The sequence below is a fragment of the Thermobia domestica genome, chromosome 15 (assembly GCF_964235325.1).
Source record: "Thermobia domestica chromosome 15, izTheDome1.hap1.1, whole genome shotgun sequence".
Classification (NCBI taxonomy): Eukaryota; Metazoa; Arthropoda; class Insecta; order Zygentoma; family Lepismatidae; genus Thermobia; species Thermobia domestica.
The window spans coordinates 130,082,113-130,095,901 of record NC_137468.1 but is presented as its reverse complement, the minus strand read 5'-3'; the positions used below and the strand labels follow the sequence as shown (position 1 = coordinate 130,095,901).

The following is a 13,789-nucleotide window of genomic DNA, read 5'->3' as shown; positions in this document are numbered from 1 at the left end:
TTATTGTATTAGATAGTACTGAAATATACTGGAATTTTGAAAATGAAAGTCAGTAGACACCCTGTATAAACTCGTTTCCGGGCTTACCCTCTCGCAAGAAGCCCAAACCGAACGAAAATGAGACATATTCTGAAGTTGTAGATAGTGTTGGAAAGGCCAACGCTGAAGCAAATTGTCTGAGTGCTATTAAGATATTGTCCTCTTTCCTCATTAATAAAGTTATTACTTATAACGCGGAACAGGTTAAAGATATAAAAAGGTTACGGCTAGACTCTGTATTGGTAGAAACTTTCGACGAGAAGCAAACACCGAAACTGACTATCATTGGACCAGTTAACGTGTTGCTAGAACCCCATCATTTCCTGAACGTCTCTCGTGGTGTAATATCAAGTCTGGACCTTCTACATGCCACTGAGTATAATATTAAGTCGATGCTGGTTGACCAACATGTTGTAGAGCTAACTTGCATTAAAAGTAAGAAGTGAGGTGAACTCATTGCCACTCAGTCACTAATTCTTAGTTTCAGTTTACCTGCATCTCCAAACTACTTGATGGCTGGTTATTATCGACTGGAGGTCCGTCCCTATATTCCCAGTCCCCTGCGCTGTTTGAAAAGTGTAACACTTCGTGCAAACCAGCACGTCGTATAATGCGAATGCTGCTCTTCGTGCGAATTGTGGCCAGGGTAGTCATGATGTGGAACTTTATACAGCGACCAAGCCCTTTTGCGTCAACTGCAAGGGCGTGCATTTTGCTTGGTCTCAGGACTGTCTAGCCTTTCGATGTGAGAAATGTATCCAAGATCTAATACTTGTTGAGAAGATTTCTGCTGCTGCTGCTGCTGCTGCTAAGCTTAGCTTAAAAGAAAGCGTCTCTTCTGCTTCAGCTGTATCATCAACTTGAACCGCCAGTCTTGCTTATTGAGATCTTAATGCCTATCACTATCTTTGGGACTCTGTCCGCACTTACGATCCTGCACGTCAGGTCGATTTCTTGAAGAGAGTTGCGTTGTTCATGCTGAAAGACGGTAGCCCGACTCATTTCTCACTGCCCATGTTACATATTCCTGTATCGATCTCTTCATTTACAGTGTTGGTCTGTTGATCTCATATCATTGACGTGGAGCGTGCTTTCTAATCTTTGTGACGGTGATCACTTTCCGTTATTTGTCGAAGGTCTCCCTGTATTTCCTCAGTTTCTTCTCCGACACTTCAGTTTCAAACGTGCTGACTGGCCTAAGTTTCCTCCACTCAGTGAGCTCCATTACCGTCATGATCTCCCTGTAGGTGTTGAAGTAGAGGCTTTCGAGCAGACTCTTCTCAGTGCTCCTTGTGGTTCCATTCCAGAATGCGATGGCGACGGTCCCCGCCGACTAATTCCTTGGTGGTCTGCGGAAATCTGTGAGGCTATTCAGGGCCTTGATACTTTTAATCGTCATCAAGCTGGCGAAAATTTTCAGCAATTTCGTGTTCAGCGTGCTCGGGCTCAACGCCTTGTAAAGCTCTCAAAGCGCCAAAGCTAGAAAACTTATGTTTCGTCCCTCAGATGTCAAACGCCGGTGTCTACAGTGGAGCGTCAGGTTCGCTGTGTTAAGGGTAATATTTTTTCTGTATTTGTACCTGGTTTATCTGTGAATGGGTGAATGTGTGTTAAAGACTAACCCTTCAGAGATAGCTGTTACTTTGAACCACCGCTTTATGTCTATCTTTGAGTCTGCACACTACCCTACAGGATTTGCTCATTTTCGGGCAAGGTTAGAGCGGAACCAGTTAAACTTCAGCACCACCAACAGCGAGGACTGTAATATTCCTTTCACGGTTGTTGAGTTCGATTTTGCTTTTGGTGAATCGTTGGATATTGTCCCAGGACCTGATCGCATCTCCTATGAAATGTTGCGCAACCTCTCCCGCGACACACTGCTTGCATTATCACAATTGTGTAACAGCATCTGGTTAGAGGAATTTTTCCCACCCTGTTGGCCTGAGACTCTGTTTCTTCCCATCTTGAAACTAGGGAAAGTCGCAACTAGTCCCATAAGATACAGATCTATTGCTCTTACGATCTGCGTCCGTAAGCTGTTTGAACGCGTCTGGTGTGGTATTTGGAATCTAATTCGCTCTTGAACAACTATCAGATTAGATTTCGATCTTTCCGAAACATTACTGACGATATCGTTTATCTAGAAGATCAGATTCATGACGCTTTTCTCAACGCTATTTTTTTCGTCTCAGAGAAGGCGTATGACACTACTTAGTGTTACAGTATATTAAAATAATTATATGACCGGAGTCTTCGTGAGCATATCGCTCAATTCAGTGTGCATTTTCTTCTTGTGTGACATTTTCGAGTGCGTGTGGGATTTATTCTTTCAGAACGCTTTGCCCAAGAAAATGGTGTTCCACAAGGTAGTGTACTTAGTGTCACGTTGTTTGCTATCGCCGTCAACAGTGTTCTTTCATCTCCTGTCCGTGGTCTGTTTTATGTTGACAATCTCGTAATTTATTGTCGTTCCTGATACCTTCGCGGCATTACTCAACAACTTCAACTGGCTCTACAACCGTCTTACTCGCTGGTCGAACAAGACATGATTTCAGTTTTCAACTGAGAAATCTCAGTGTGTGCACTTCTACCGCCAACTAACTTGCGTTATTGTGTCTCACTTGCATATGCGTGACACTCATTTGTCGTTCGTTAATGTGATCCGTTTCCTGTGTCTGATCTTTGACTGTCAACTGACGTGGACACTGCACATTCGTTCTCTTAGGTACTCTTGTCTCCGCGCTCTAAATCATCTTCGTGTCACGCACTATCCCGCCGCACGTGGGGTGCTGATCGCACCGTTGTGCTCCGCTTATATCGTAGTCTAATCTGTGTTTCTTATGCGTCTGCTCGCTTCTCACTGCTGAAACAACTTGACACAGTCCATCACTTGAGTATTTGACTAGCTACTAGCGCCTTCCGTATTAGTCCTGTTGCCAGTCATTATGTGGAGTCCAATAAACCTTTGTTAACGTTTCATCATGAGAGATTTCTCCTCAATTATTCTGCGCATTCCGTTTTATTCGTGAACACCTCTGTAGACCTTATCTCCGTGATGGGCAGATTTACGAGCGCTATACTGCACGTCCTCGTGCTACACGCCCGTTGAATATCGGTACATGTGAGGGGTTTCTGTCCGACGAATTTGTGTGGCCCTCTCGGTGCTTCAGTTTTGTGCTATACCTCCATGGCTGCTTTGTATACCAAGACTTGACCTGCACTTTTCTTTGCATTCGAAACAGAACAACTGTTCCCAGGTATATCAGCAGGAGTTTGCAGCATTATTAGAACAGTACCCCGATTTTAATGTGCTTCATACGTATGATTCTAAAGATGTGAATTCTGTTGAATGTGCCTTTGTCACTGACAAGGGCAGCTCAGAATTCAGTTTTCATCGCCTGTGATTATACTGTCCCACCAGATCATCTGGACTGCTTCCTTCGCCAAAAGTATTAACTTCATGTCCGTTTTCCTCATCTTCACCCATCATTTCACACCCAATGGTCCTATTTTAACTAACACGGTTTACATGTCTTTATTAGCCTAGATCAGCCCTTGTACAGAAGGATTGAATGAGTTTTCGTCGGTCTCTGTGTGTTATGACGTGTTTGCACTTCACCTCATTCCTCATTCTCATTCTAATATTATTTTCATTCATGTCGCTAAAAACGGCAGCAATCTTTTCTACACTCCCACTCATACTTTTATATGTACGTAGTTTCTCTTGCACCCATTTTGCACTTTCAGTCATTTCTTCGTAATTCTTTCTGTTTAAATTTGTTATATGTAACCTAAATTTTATGTTTTTCATTTACGTTTGTAGTCTGCTCACTCAAATTTTCCTTATGATTATGATCGCAAAGATCATAATAACCCATTATATATTTTTCTTTTTATACAGAAATAAGGATATAATAAATCAAGTAACCTCACCTAGCGCATTCACCTTTCATTCACATCCTCCTTCCACCATTTTATCCCATCCCTCTATAAGTGGGTGTAACTCTCGCAAGAGTTGCTACTCAAGATAAATAAATAAATAAATAAATTAAATTAAAAAAATAGGTGAAAGCAGCAGATTTTGAATCGCCTGCTAGGTAGTTGAAATATGTTTGAAACGATTTAAAACTGCTTCCTCTCTGCAAGAGGGAAACGATTGAGCAGAAGACATGGTGCACGCGAAGTTTAGCAATAAATCGATTTCAGATGTATCCAAAGAATACTGCCGAGAGAGGATTGTTTTCGCAAAATATAAGTTGAAAATGATAATTCTCATATCCGCTAGGAGATGTTGGTGATTTATTAGTCTGGTGAAACAACGAAGGAGTCGGAATAGCCAGAGGACATTTTTAATTGTAATTATTATAACAAATTATTCGATTATGTGTATACCGCCGATTAACGCGGCTACGCGAATTGGATTTTATTTGATTTGAATTTACATTGCCTTTCAGCAATGAGACTGTATAATGTAACTGCTCCAAATTTACATCTAATATACATTTTTTACATTTTTTCACTCGAACGCAAATTTTGCGTTAGTGTTCAGTGATGATGATAATCCAAATCCGTACAGTTCGCCTTATGTATGCCTTCCGTCGATTGTGCTGCCACCTGGTAGTACTAAAAGTAGCGTTAGTCGAAGAAAAAGAAGAGGAAAAACGAAAGAAATGGGCTGAGAAACTAAGAAATATTGTGTTTGTGTTGGTGCTAAAAATGATTCAGCATATTTTCGTTAAATTTGAACGATACTCTCTTTCCCATGTTATAGTTTAATATGTAATAACGTTGCAAAAGACCAAGTTATGTGTGAAGTGCCGTAAGTTATCTATAAAATTGATAACTGATGTTCTAGTAAAGTTTGCCAATGTTCTTTTAGTTAATCTTAAAGTAAAACTTGACCTCTTCGTGCTTCGTGATAGAAGGTATGTGAGGACGAGATACTTTTGGGCGGAAAAAGCATTCAACGCAAAACAATGATAGAAGAAGACATGAGTTAAATAACACTATTCAACAAGATTTTGGCACAGAAATGAAAATACCTGATTCTAATAGAACTTTTCACGTAGAATCCGAATCTGCAATCAGTTTTTCTCCATCACCATCAGTTTTCCAGTGACAGAAGGACTTCCAAGAAATCCCCCCCCCTTTTTTTATATAATTTTTGTACCTGTAGCTCGGGTACCCTTAAGTATATAAACACACAAATTGTATTGTACGTTAGCTTGATTTATACTTAGTAACCCCTCTAAGTTTCATAAGAATCGCATTATTCTTTCTAGAGAAATAAACATATTTATATAAAAATATGCTATGTGTACTGTTCATTTTACCATATTCATTAGTGCAGATAAAATCACATATAACTTTCACGAAAATTACAATATAAGCACGGTTTATACCTCATTGGATTTGAAATAAAACATATTTTCAATGATGTATACACCGTGTCACCATTTTTTGTATGAGGGAATTTCTAGAGGGTTTGTGGGAAATTCCCTCCAAAAAGTAGTTTATAAGATTTTTTGTCTCAACTTGCTATTTGTATATAGTGATACAGAAACAGGAACTGCACTAAAATATAGTTTTATGTCTACTTAATAAATAATGTTAATTTCATGTGAATCGCATTATTCTGTCTAGAGATATAAACTATTGTGTCGATTTATGGGTAATAAAGAATATACTATGCAAGACTTTTACCAAACACAAAAACCTAACGTTGACGTATTATTGTCGGCATATAGATGGATACTCAAATACAAGCACAAATACACGCATGCTTTCTGTGGGAAATAAGTCACTTTTTAATATTTTGATCTGGCAACAATGCATAAAAAAATTGATGACTCACGTAGCCTGATGACTGTTAGTAGCGTTGAGTAAGCTGGACGTGTTTTAGATGTGGCCGCTTGTAAGTTGAAGTGTTTGTGCATTGTGGAGTTCGAATAGATTGTGTTGTGTGGTGATGCACTGAGTTAAGATTACGTTTGTGCTGCTTCATGATTGATGGAGTGTAGATTCGTGTGTGTATGTGTGTGTGATACCTTACAGGATACAAGATGCCGAGGAAGTGTGTAAATCACCCGGACAATTTCTGTTATGTATGTGGGGAGCTGACATTTAAATCGCAACGTCGATGTTTTACTCCACTTGTAAGGAAGTGTTATCAGTTATATTTTGGTTGCTGTGTAGGAGACCAAGGTAAGAATTGGGCTCTTCGCTACATTTGTACTTGCGTGAAACGTCTGACTGGGTAGGCAAATGGTGAACGAAACATGAACTTCGCAGTACCGATAATCTGGAGGGAACAAAAAGATCATTCTTCAGACTGCTACTTTTGTAGGACACAGAGAAAAGGAATAACCAGTAAATCTAAGCACACAGTACAGTACCCTAATTTGCCATCAGCAATTAGGCCAGTTCCACACAGTGCAGAATTACCTGTACAGGGTGTCTATCGGTCACGAAAGTCACGAAATTTAGCTTTTGGGTCACGATTTTTTTTTTAATTGTACAAGTGTAAGTACAGATTGGAAACTTTTGTTCTATAAAACGTCAAAGTTCACCAGCAAAAACGTCTATGGTCGGCTTTAGACGCTGCCAAATCTCAAGCAAAGTACGTTCCTATCGCATGGATAAAAATTCGGCCTAATTCGCACCCAAATTCGCTCTTGAAAATGTTAGGAAATTTTATGATTGGTAAAGAAAAATCACGAAAAAGTCACTAAATTTCATTTTGGAATTTTAGTAGACATCCTGCTGTACTAGTACCTCCTGCTCATCTTATGGTAAATAAGGGTTACGTACTTGAGGCAACTACTGAAGTTCCAAATGAAAAAGATGATCCTACTTATGTAGGAAGCACATCTACATTGGACTCCCATCTGATAACTCAGGGTGAACTAAATGACCTCGTACGGGATGTAAAACTCTCCAAGATACAGACAGAACTTCTTGCTTCTAGATTTGAAGGCTGGAATCTGCTCCATCGAGACACTAAAGTGTGTATTTTTTGAAACCGTCATACAGAGTTTCAAAACTACTATTCTCAAGAAAATAATTTAGTGTGTTGTAATAATGTCTGTGCTGTGATGGATACACTCGGACATGCACATATAAGTACAGAATGGAGATTGTTTATTGACTCTTCCAAAACTAGTTTGAAGGCTGTCCTTTTGCACAATGGCAACAAATTTCCTTCAGTGCCTTTGGCTTATGCAACTAATATGAAGGAAACCTATGAAAACATCAAAATAGTGTTAGAAAGAATTCAGTATGAGAAATACAAGTGGACCGTTTGCTGTGATTTAAAAGTTATTTCTTTGTTAATGGGTTTGCAGCTTGGTTACATGAAATATTGTTTCCTCTGCGAATGGGACAGCAGAAACAAAGCGGAACATTACATCAAGAAAGAATGGCCAAAGCGTGTATTGACTCTTGGACAGAAGAATGTTGTTTATCCCTCGCTGGTGAGCCCTGATAAGATAATTCTACCTCCTCTTCACATAAAGTTGGGGCTCTTCAAAAACTTTGTTAAGGCAATAGACAAAAGTAATGCAAGATTTTGTTACCTCAAGGAAAAATTTCCTCGGGTTAGTGACGCTAAAATCAAGGAAGGGAATTTTGTAGGCCCCCAAATAAGATGTTTAATTCGTGACCAAAAATTTGAGGATCTCTTAACTTCGGTTGAGAAAGCAGTTTGGTATTCATTTAAATGTTTAACAGAGATTTTTTTAGGAAACCAGAATGCCCCAAATTACGGTGAAATTGTGAATGATTTCCTGCAATCATTCAAAGAAATGGGTTGCAACATGTCCCTTAAAGTTCACTTTCTAGACTCGTACCTGGATTTCTTTCCTGAAAACCATGATGTTGTTAGTGATGAACATGGGGAACGTTTCATCAGGACATTTCCTCCATGTAGAAGAGGTACCCAGGGACAGTGGAGTTCACACATGCTAGCTGACTACTGTTGAACACTCAAAAGAGGTGGTCCAGAAGCCAAACACAGAAGAAAGTCGACAACTAAAACATTTTAGTTAAGGTAAGTAAGTGTTAAGAAGATACCACTAACTTCTTTTGTATTATTTATTAAGTAGACATAAAATTATGTTTTAGTGCAATTCCTGTTTCTGTATCACTATATACAAATAGCAAGTTAAGACAAAAAAATCTTATAACTACTTTTTGGAGGGAATTTCCCATAAAATCCCTCTAGAAATTCCCTCATACAATAAATGGTGACACGGTGTATACATCATTGAAAATATATTTTATTTCAAATCCAATGAGGTATAAACCGTGCTTATATTGTAATTTTCGTGAAAGTTATATGTGATTTTATCTGCACCAATGAATATGGTAAAATGAACAGTACACATAGCATATTTTTATATAAATATGTTTATTTCTCTAGAAAGAATAATGCTATTCTTATGAAACTTAGAGGGCTTACTAAGTATAAATCAAGCTAACGTACAATATAATTTGTGTGTTTATATACTTAAGGGTACCCGAGCTACAGGTATAAAAATGGTTAAAAAAAAAAAAAAAGGAAAATTTGAGGGGAACTTTCCCGAAAATCCCTATGTCACGGGAAAACTGATGGTGATGGAGAAAAACTTATTGCAGATTCGGATTCTACGTGAAAAGTGCTATTAGAATCAGGCATTTTCTTGCGTGTGCCAGAGAAAAAGTATTTTTTGTCGACTAGTGTATACTTTGAACTGAACGTGAAATAAGTTATTACAATGTTTATCCGGAGTAGACGTCTTATATTTTGATAGATCTGGCGATACGAATAATTGTTGTAAGAAGATTGAGTGGATATTGAAAATGGAAGGACTTGTGCTTCGTAATTGTGAGCGTTTACGTGTGGAACTGGACTAAGACATTGAACTTGTTAGAACCTTCGAATTTATTCTACGAACCAATTATTTCACCGGGCTAAAGGTTACTCTAATAATTCATGTAATACTTCAGGTATGTTTAATTCCAACACTAAATGGCACTGAGAGTATTTGTAATTTTTTGTTCTATTTCCAGGAAGTATGACGTCAGTAATGCATGTGAGTGTCATTTGATGTGACAAGTATATGAGAGTGGACGATGCTTTCGTCTATTCTCATTATTGCATTTTAGATCTTCTTACGGATGCGACCTCCCGAATTCGGATCGTAGACGTAAGGAAGAGTGTGTTTAACGGAGTCATTCGGCGACTGACGAAGAGTGAGGCATTTTCTGAATTCACAGGTAATTCAGTGCAAGGCTGTATTGCTTGGGGGTGAAGAATCGTGCGGACTCTGCGGAAGTCGCCAAATGATGGGATGTTCCGAGACGCGCAAAGCTGTACTGCTATAGAAAGCCGGTACCGTTATAATAAGACGCGGACCTACAGCTTAACATGAGATCTGAATTACATGAACGTCCGTCGGGAATAGAACCTGGGTTTACCACGACAAGAACGGAGCAATCACCACTGAATTCACATACAAAAGAAAATGTAAAAGTCTCTGATACGAAAAAGAAAATCTCTTTATTAAAGAAACATTTTAAGAAGAAAAATATCTATAAATGTCATGGAAGACTGGTTTGACAGATATCAAAATCTCTTTGATATACCGATCAAGATGCTTCTAAAGCACCGTACCAGCAGAGCAAGTGTATTAAGGCAAAAAGAAAGAAAAGAAAGACTATGACGTTTCGATTGAATTATTTCATATATATATATATATATATATATATATATATATATGAAAAACGGTATATTTAAAATACCCACTACTGTTTCTGTTTATCAATGTTGCTTACACTTTATTTTTATTTTGTAGAATCGTTGTCAGATGGCATAGGGCGAGTAATCCTAGACGACTATCATGAAGAGAAAAGACAACGAATTCGAAAAGAACATACTGGGACGAGTGGAGATCATTTGGTCGCTGGTCTGAAAGGTTTAGGATTTGGTGTTCTTGGAGGTGTTACCAGTATATTTACTCAGACATATAGTGGGGCATATTATGGAGGACTGTTGGTAAGATTCAATTCATAATGTTTACGTATTTATTTTAAGACCTTAAAGAAACAGTATGTAGTTTATAATTGTAGATCATTGTGTAATGTAATGTGATGTATTTCCATGCTCCAAGTGTAAGACATTTTACCTTTGGTTTCATCTAAGACGTTAATTCTTTACAACTCGATTCCTTTTACTGGATTTTTTAGTAAGACGCAACAACCATAAGCTCAATCATGATTTAATACTTATCAAATCCTACCAAGTAAACTATTTAAATAGTGCATGTATTTTGGGACTAACGATTATGCCGTTTACCATAGCCACATATTACCTGGATACGTGAAGGATTTGGTGTTCATGCAATAATTCGTTATTTAATAAGATATTGTAAATAGATGATCTACTTGTTACGATCGTACTTTCCACGAATCGTAACATTACACTCATTAATTGTTATTAAATGTATGTATTATTGTTAATTTTGCTTGTGTTTACTTTTAAACATTATTCGTTTAAATACGGAATTTATGTACAAGGGTACATGTCTATAATATATTCTTTGTTTGTAAGTTTATATTGTAATTTCGGTTGTGTGTAGTAGTGCTTTATAAAAATTCATTTAAATAAACACTGCTTAGTCATAAAATAGTGCTATAATTATGGTAAGTTATGTGCCATAATCATGCAGATTTCTGCCATATTTGACATAAACACCAGTAATTATTAACAACATTACAATTTAGGAGGGATATAGCCTTTTCTTGTGCATGAAAATCGAAGTAGAACAATATAGAATATTGTATAATATGACGGCAATTAAATGTGACGGATGTAAACAAACATTACATATTAGGCCTAAATCTGATATGTTTAATATGTAAAAATTTTAGAGTCATTCACGGCGGTAAAGCAACGATTCTAAGAAATAACGGAATAATAAATTTTTATTGAATTTAAATGAATTACGAAAGTAAACTGAATCAGTTTTGTAGTATTTTGAAACAGTGTTCCCTTAAAAGAGTGTTCCCTTACCCTTCTGTTTATCGTAAATAACTTCAATAAAAACAAGTCATGTTTATAATCAGATAATAGGATGGACTACGTGAGTGGAAAGAATAAATAATTTTACAAAATGAGAATCGTGTAATTAGAAACGAATATATAGAGGGTAGTTTTCTTTTAATGAGAAAAGAATTTAAGTACTAAAATTAATACTCCAAAATTTGTTTTTAGATGTAAACATTAGTCTGCTCCCGAGAGGGCACGATGTTTTACGGGGTTGTACGATGTGAAGATTTGAAAAAAATTGTATCCCGCAATTAAGTGTCAATAAAAATAATTGAAATTGTAGCAGAAGAATCTACAATAGAACTGTAAAGTGGTAAAAAGTAGTTGTAGAAAACATATAAACTGCGTTTTAGATGTACATAGTAAGGAGAGCACAGGTAACGAAATTAACACTTCAAATAATTATCATCTAAATTCGAACATAATAAAGGAGCCATATTATAGTAAATCCTGCTTCACTTGGTCGATTATTATTCTCCAATGAACTAAATTAGATGATGTTTTTTTAATAATTGACTTTCAGTATATCCGTTCTGATTAAATTGATGTTATAATGCATTATTATGAATAAGTAATTTGTCTTCGTCCTGTCACACAAACACAGACAAGCTATGAGGGGGCGTGTCCTAACTTGTTTTGCTTCAAATGTTAGGTCTATCTTTTTATTATTGAAATTTATAGTTAACCTGACATGGAATATTACTTCTTTTGGATTATTCGAATAGTTGGGTTAGAATGAATTATTTATTCACTCTATTGCAACTGATTATTTATTGCAAAATAATGATGCGAATATACGGTGAAAATTCTAATTACTATAATAACGTCTAAAAATATTCAATGAGATATAATTGATCTGCATTAGCTACTGAAGACTGATAGCGTTTAAGCAATTAATAAAAACAATCATAGGCAGTTGTAATTAGCTGGAAGCTAATAATAACACAATCAGTTAAATGAAATGCGGGATTGAAAATAAGAATATCTCATTTGCTACTCTGTACTCAATCTGGATAATGCCTATGCGTTGGTCCCTAAATATATGCATATATAATTATCCTATTGTTGTCAATGCTAACAAATACATCAATCATAGGATTAAGTTAGTTAGGTTAGAGTAGGTAGTGTTAGATTAGGTTATTGGTATTATGTGCTAATATGCTGAATTTTGTGGCTGGGTCCAATACTATAATTACTGAATAAGCTTGCATAATGAAATGAACCTTGTAGTATTGATAATAGCGAGATGTAATCCTCATTAATAAGGGAATATGATTAACCCCTTCGCCAGATAAATATAAATTTAAAATAGATATAATATACCTTATTCAGATAAATGTGAAATATATATATATGTACATGGAAATATGACTAGGTCATTGTATAATCCAATAAAAGAATAACAATAATGTTGAATTTACGTTTCAACCCTGTCACTATGAACTATATTACTGATGGCATTACTCACAAAGAACATATGTAGTATGGAAAACTATTCATAAGGGACCAAGCATAGAGTAGAATTGATATGCTAGGAATTCAAAGAAAACATCCATAGTAAGTTGTGTAGTTACGTATTTCCTATCAATTGTCAACAAATTAATAACGATAACCTTTATTAGCTTTGTTGTATATAATTTAAATGTCATGAACTACTTTGTTACAAAAGATTGCAAGTTAATTTACAAAGATTTAACATATGTATACAGGACATCAAATACATAATGAATCTTAATTGTCATGTTATATGTTGTCCAAGTTTCAACAATTGTCACTTCCGTAATCCAGTTAACTTCAATAAAATTAATTTTCCAAACTCAATTTAATTTGTTTATATCATATTCTCTATAATCTTAGAGTTGCCATTGGAAGTGTCACTTCTGCATGTTCCTGGATAATTTAGAATGATACCGTTGCGATAAGGATTTTTATGTTAATATATGTGGTATACTGCTCTCTATTCAGTAACTAGCATATTTTTTTATCTTTAAAATTGATAATCGATACTGTTTTTTTTTCTAACCCAGTGACGAAAGTTAGTAATATGTGATATAAATATACTTATTTATTTATTTATTTTACATACTTCCTATATATATATATATATATATATATATATATATATATATATATATATATATATATATCCACCCACACGTCCCTCAGCCGTAAATACCGTACCGAACTCGTGGGGAGAGGGAGAAACGTGCACTCGTGTCGGCGTGCTCTTGTGTGCGTCCAGTGTTTGTGTTGTCTCTGTGTCGAGAGTGTGAACAATGTAACATAAATCTACAGTAAAAAATACAAAACAATAAATAAATAAAATAAAATAAAATAAAATGTTCAAAGGTAAATTTGTAAAATGCAAATATAAGCAGAGTGAACCTTTTATCTTGATATGTTCTTGTAACTTTTAAACTAATGGTCAGATACCATTGAAATGTGGACCTCATGTGATTATGGGCTGGAAAACGTTGTTTGGCATATTCTGTGATACCATAAGGTTAACAGTGTTGCCAATCCATAATAAAATTGTATGGCACTACGTTAGGTTATTACATATCTCAAATTTACATGTGAAAGTAAATCATTGTCATGCTGTGTTGCAAATTAAGAATGCTACAATGTCACAAACATCCAGATTTTGATGATCTCTACAACAGT

At 36.1% G+C, this 13,789-nt stretch overlaps 2 protein-coding genes across 8 annotated transcripts in view; one reads left to right on the top strand and one right to left on the bottom strand.

Annotated features, from left to right (window-relative positions):
* LOC145671234 (uncharacterized) overlaps positions 1-13,789 on the bottom strand; it is a 193,557-nt gene that overhangs the window by 5,628 nt on the left and 174,140 nt on the right. The gene's annotated exons all lie outside the window — the stretch shown is intronic.
* Vps13D (vacuolar protein sorting 13D) overlaps positions 1-13,789 on the top strand; it is a 571,041-nt gene that overhangs the window by 532,256 nt on the left and 24,996 nt on the right. For all 6 annotated transcript variants that reach the window (XM_081740126.1, XM_081740128.1, XM_081740131.1 and 3 more), the window contains one exon: positions 9,873-10,072. In XM_081740126.1, coding sequence (XP_081596252.1) covers positions 9,873-10,072 — 200 coding nt within the window. The remainder of the gene's footprint in view (positions 1-9,872; positions 10,073-13,789) is intronic.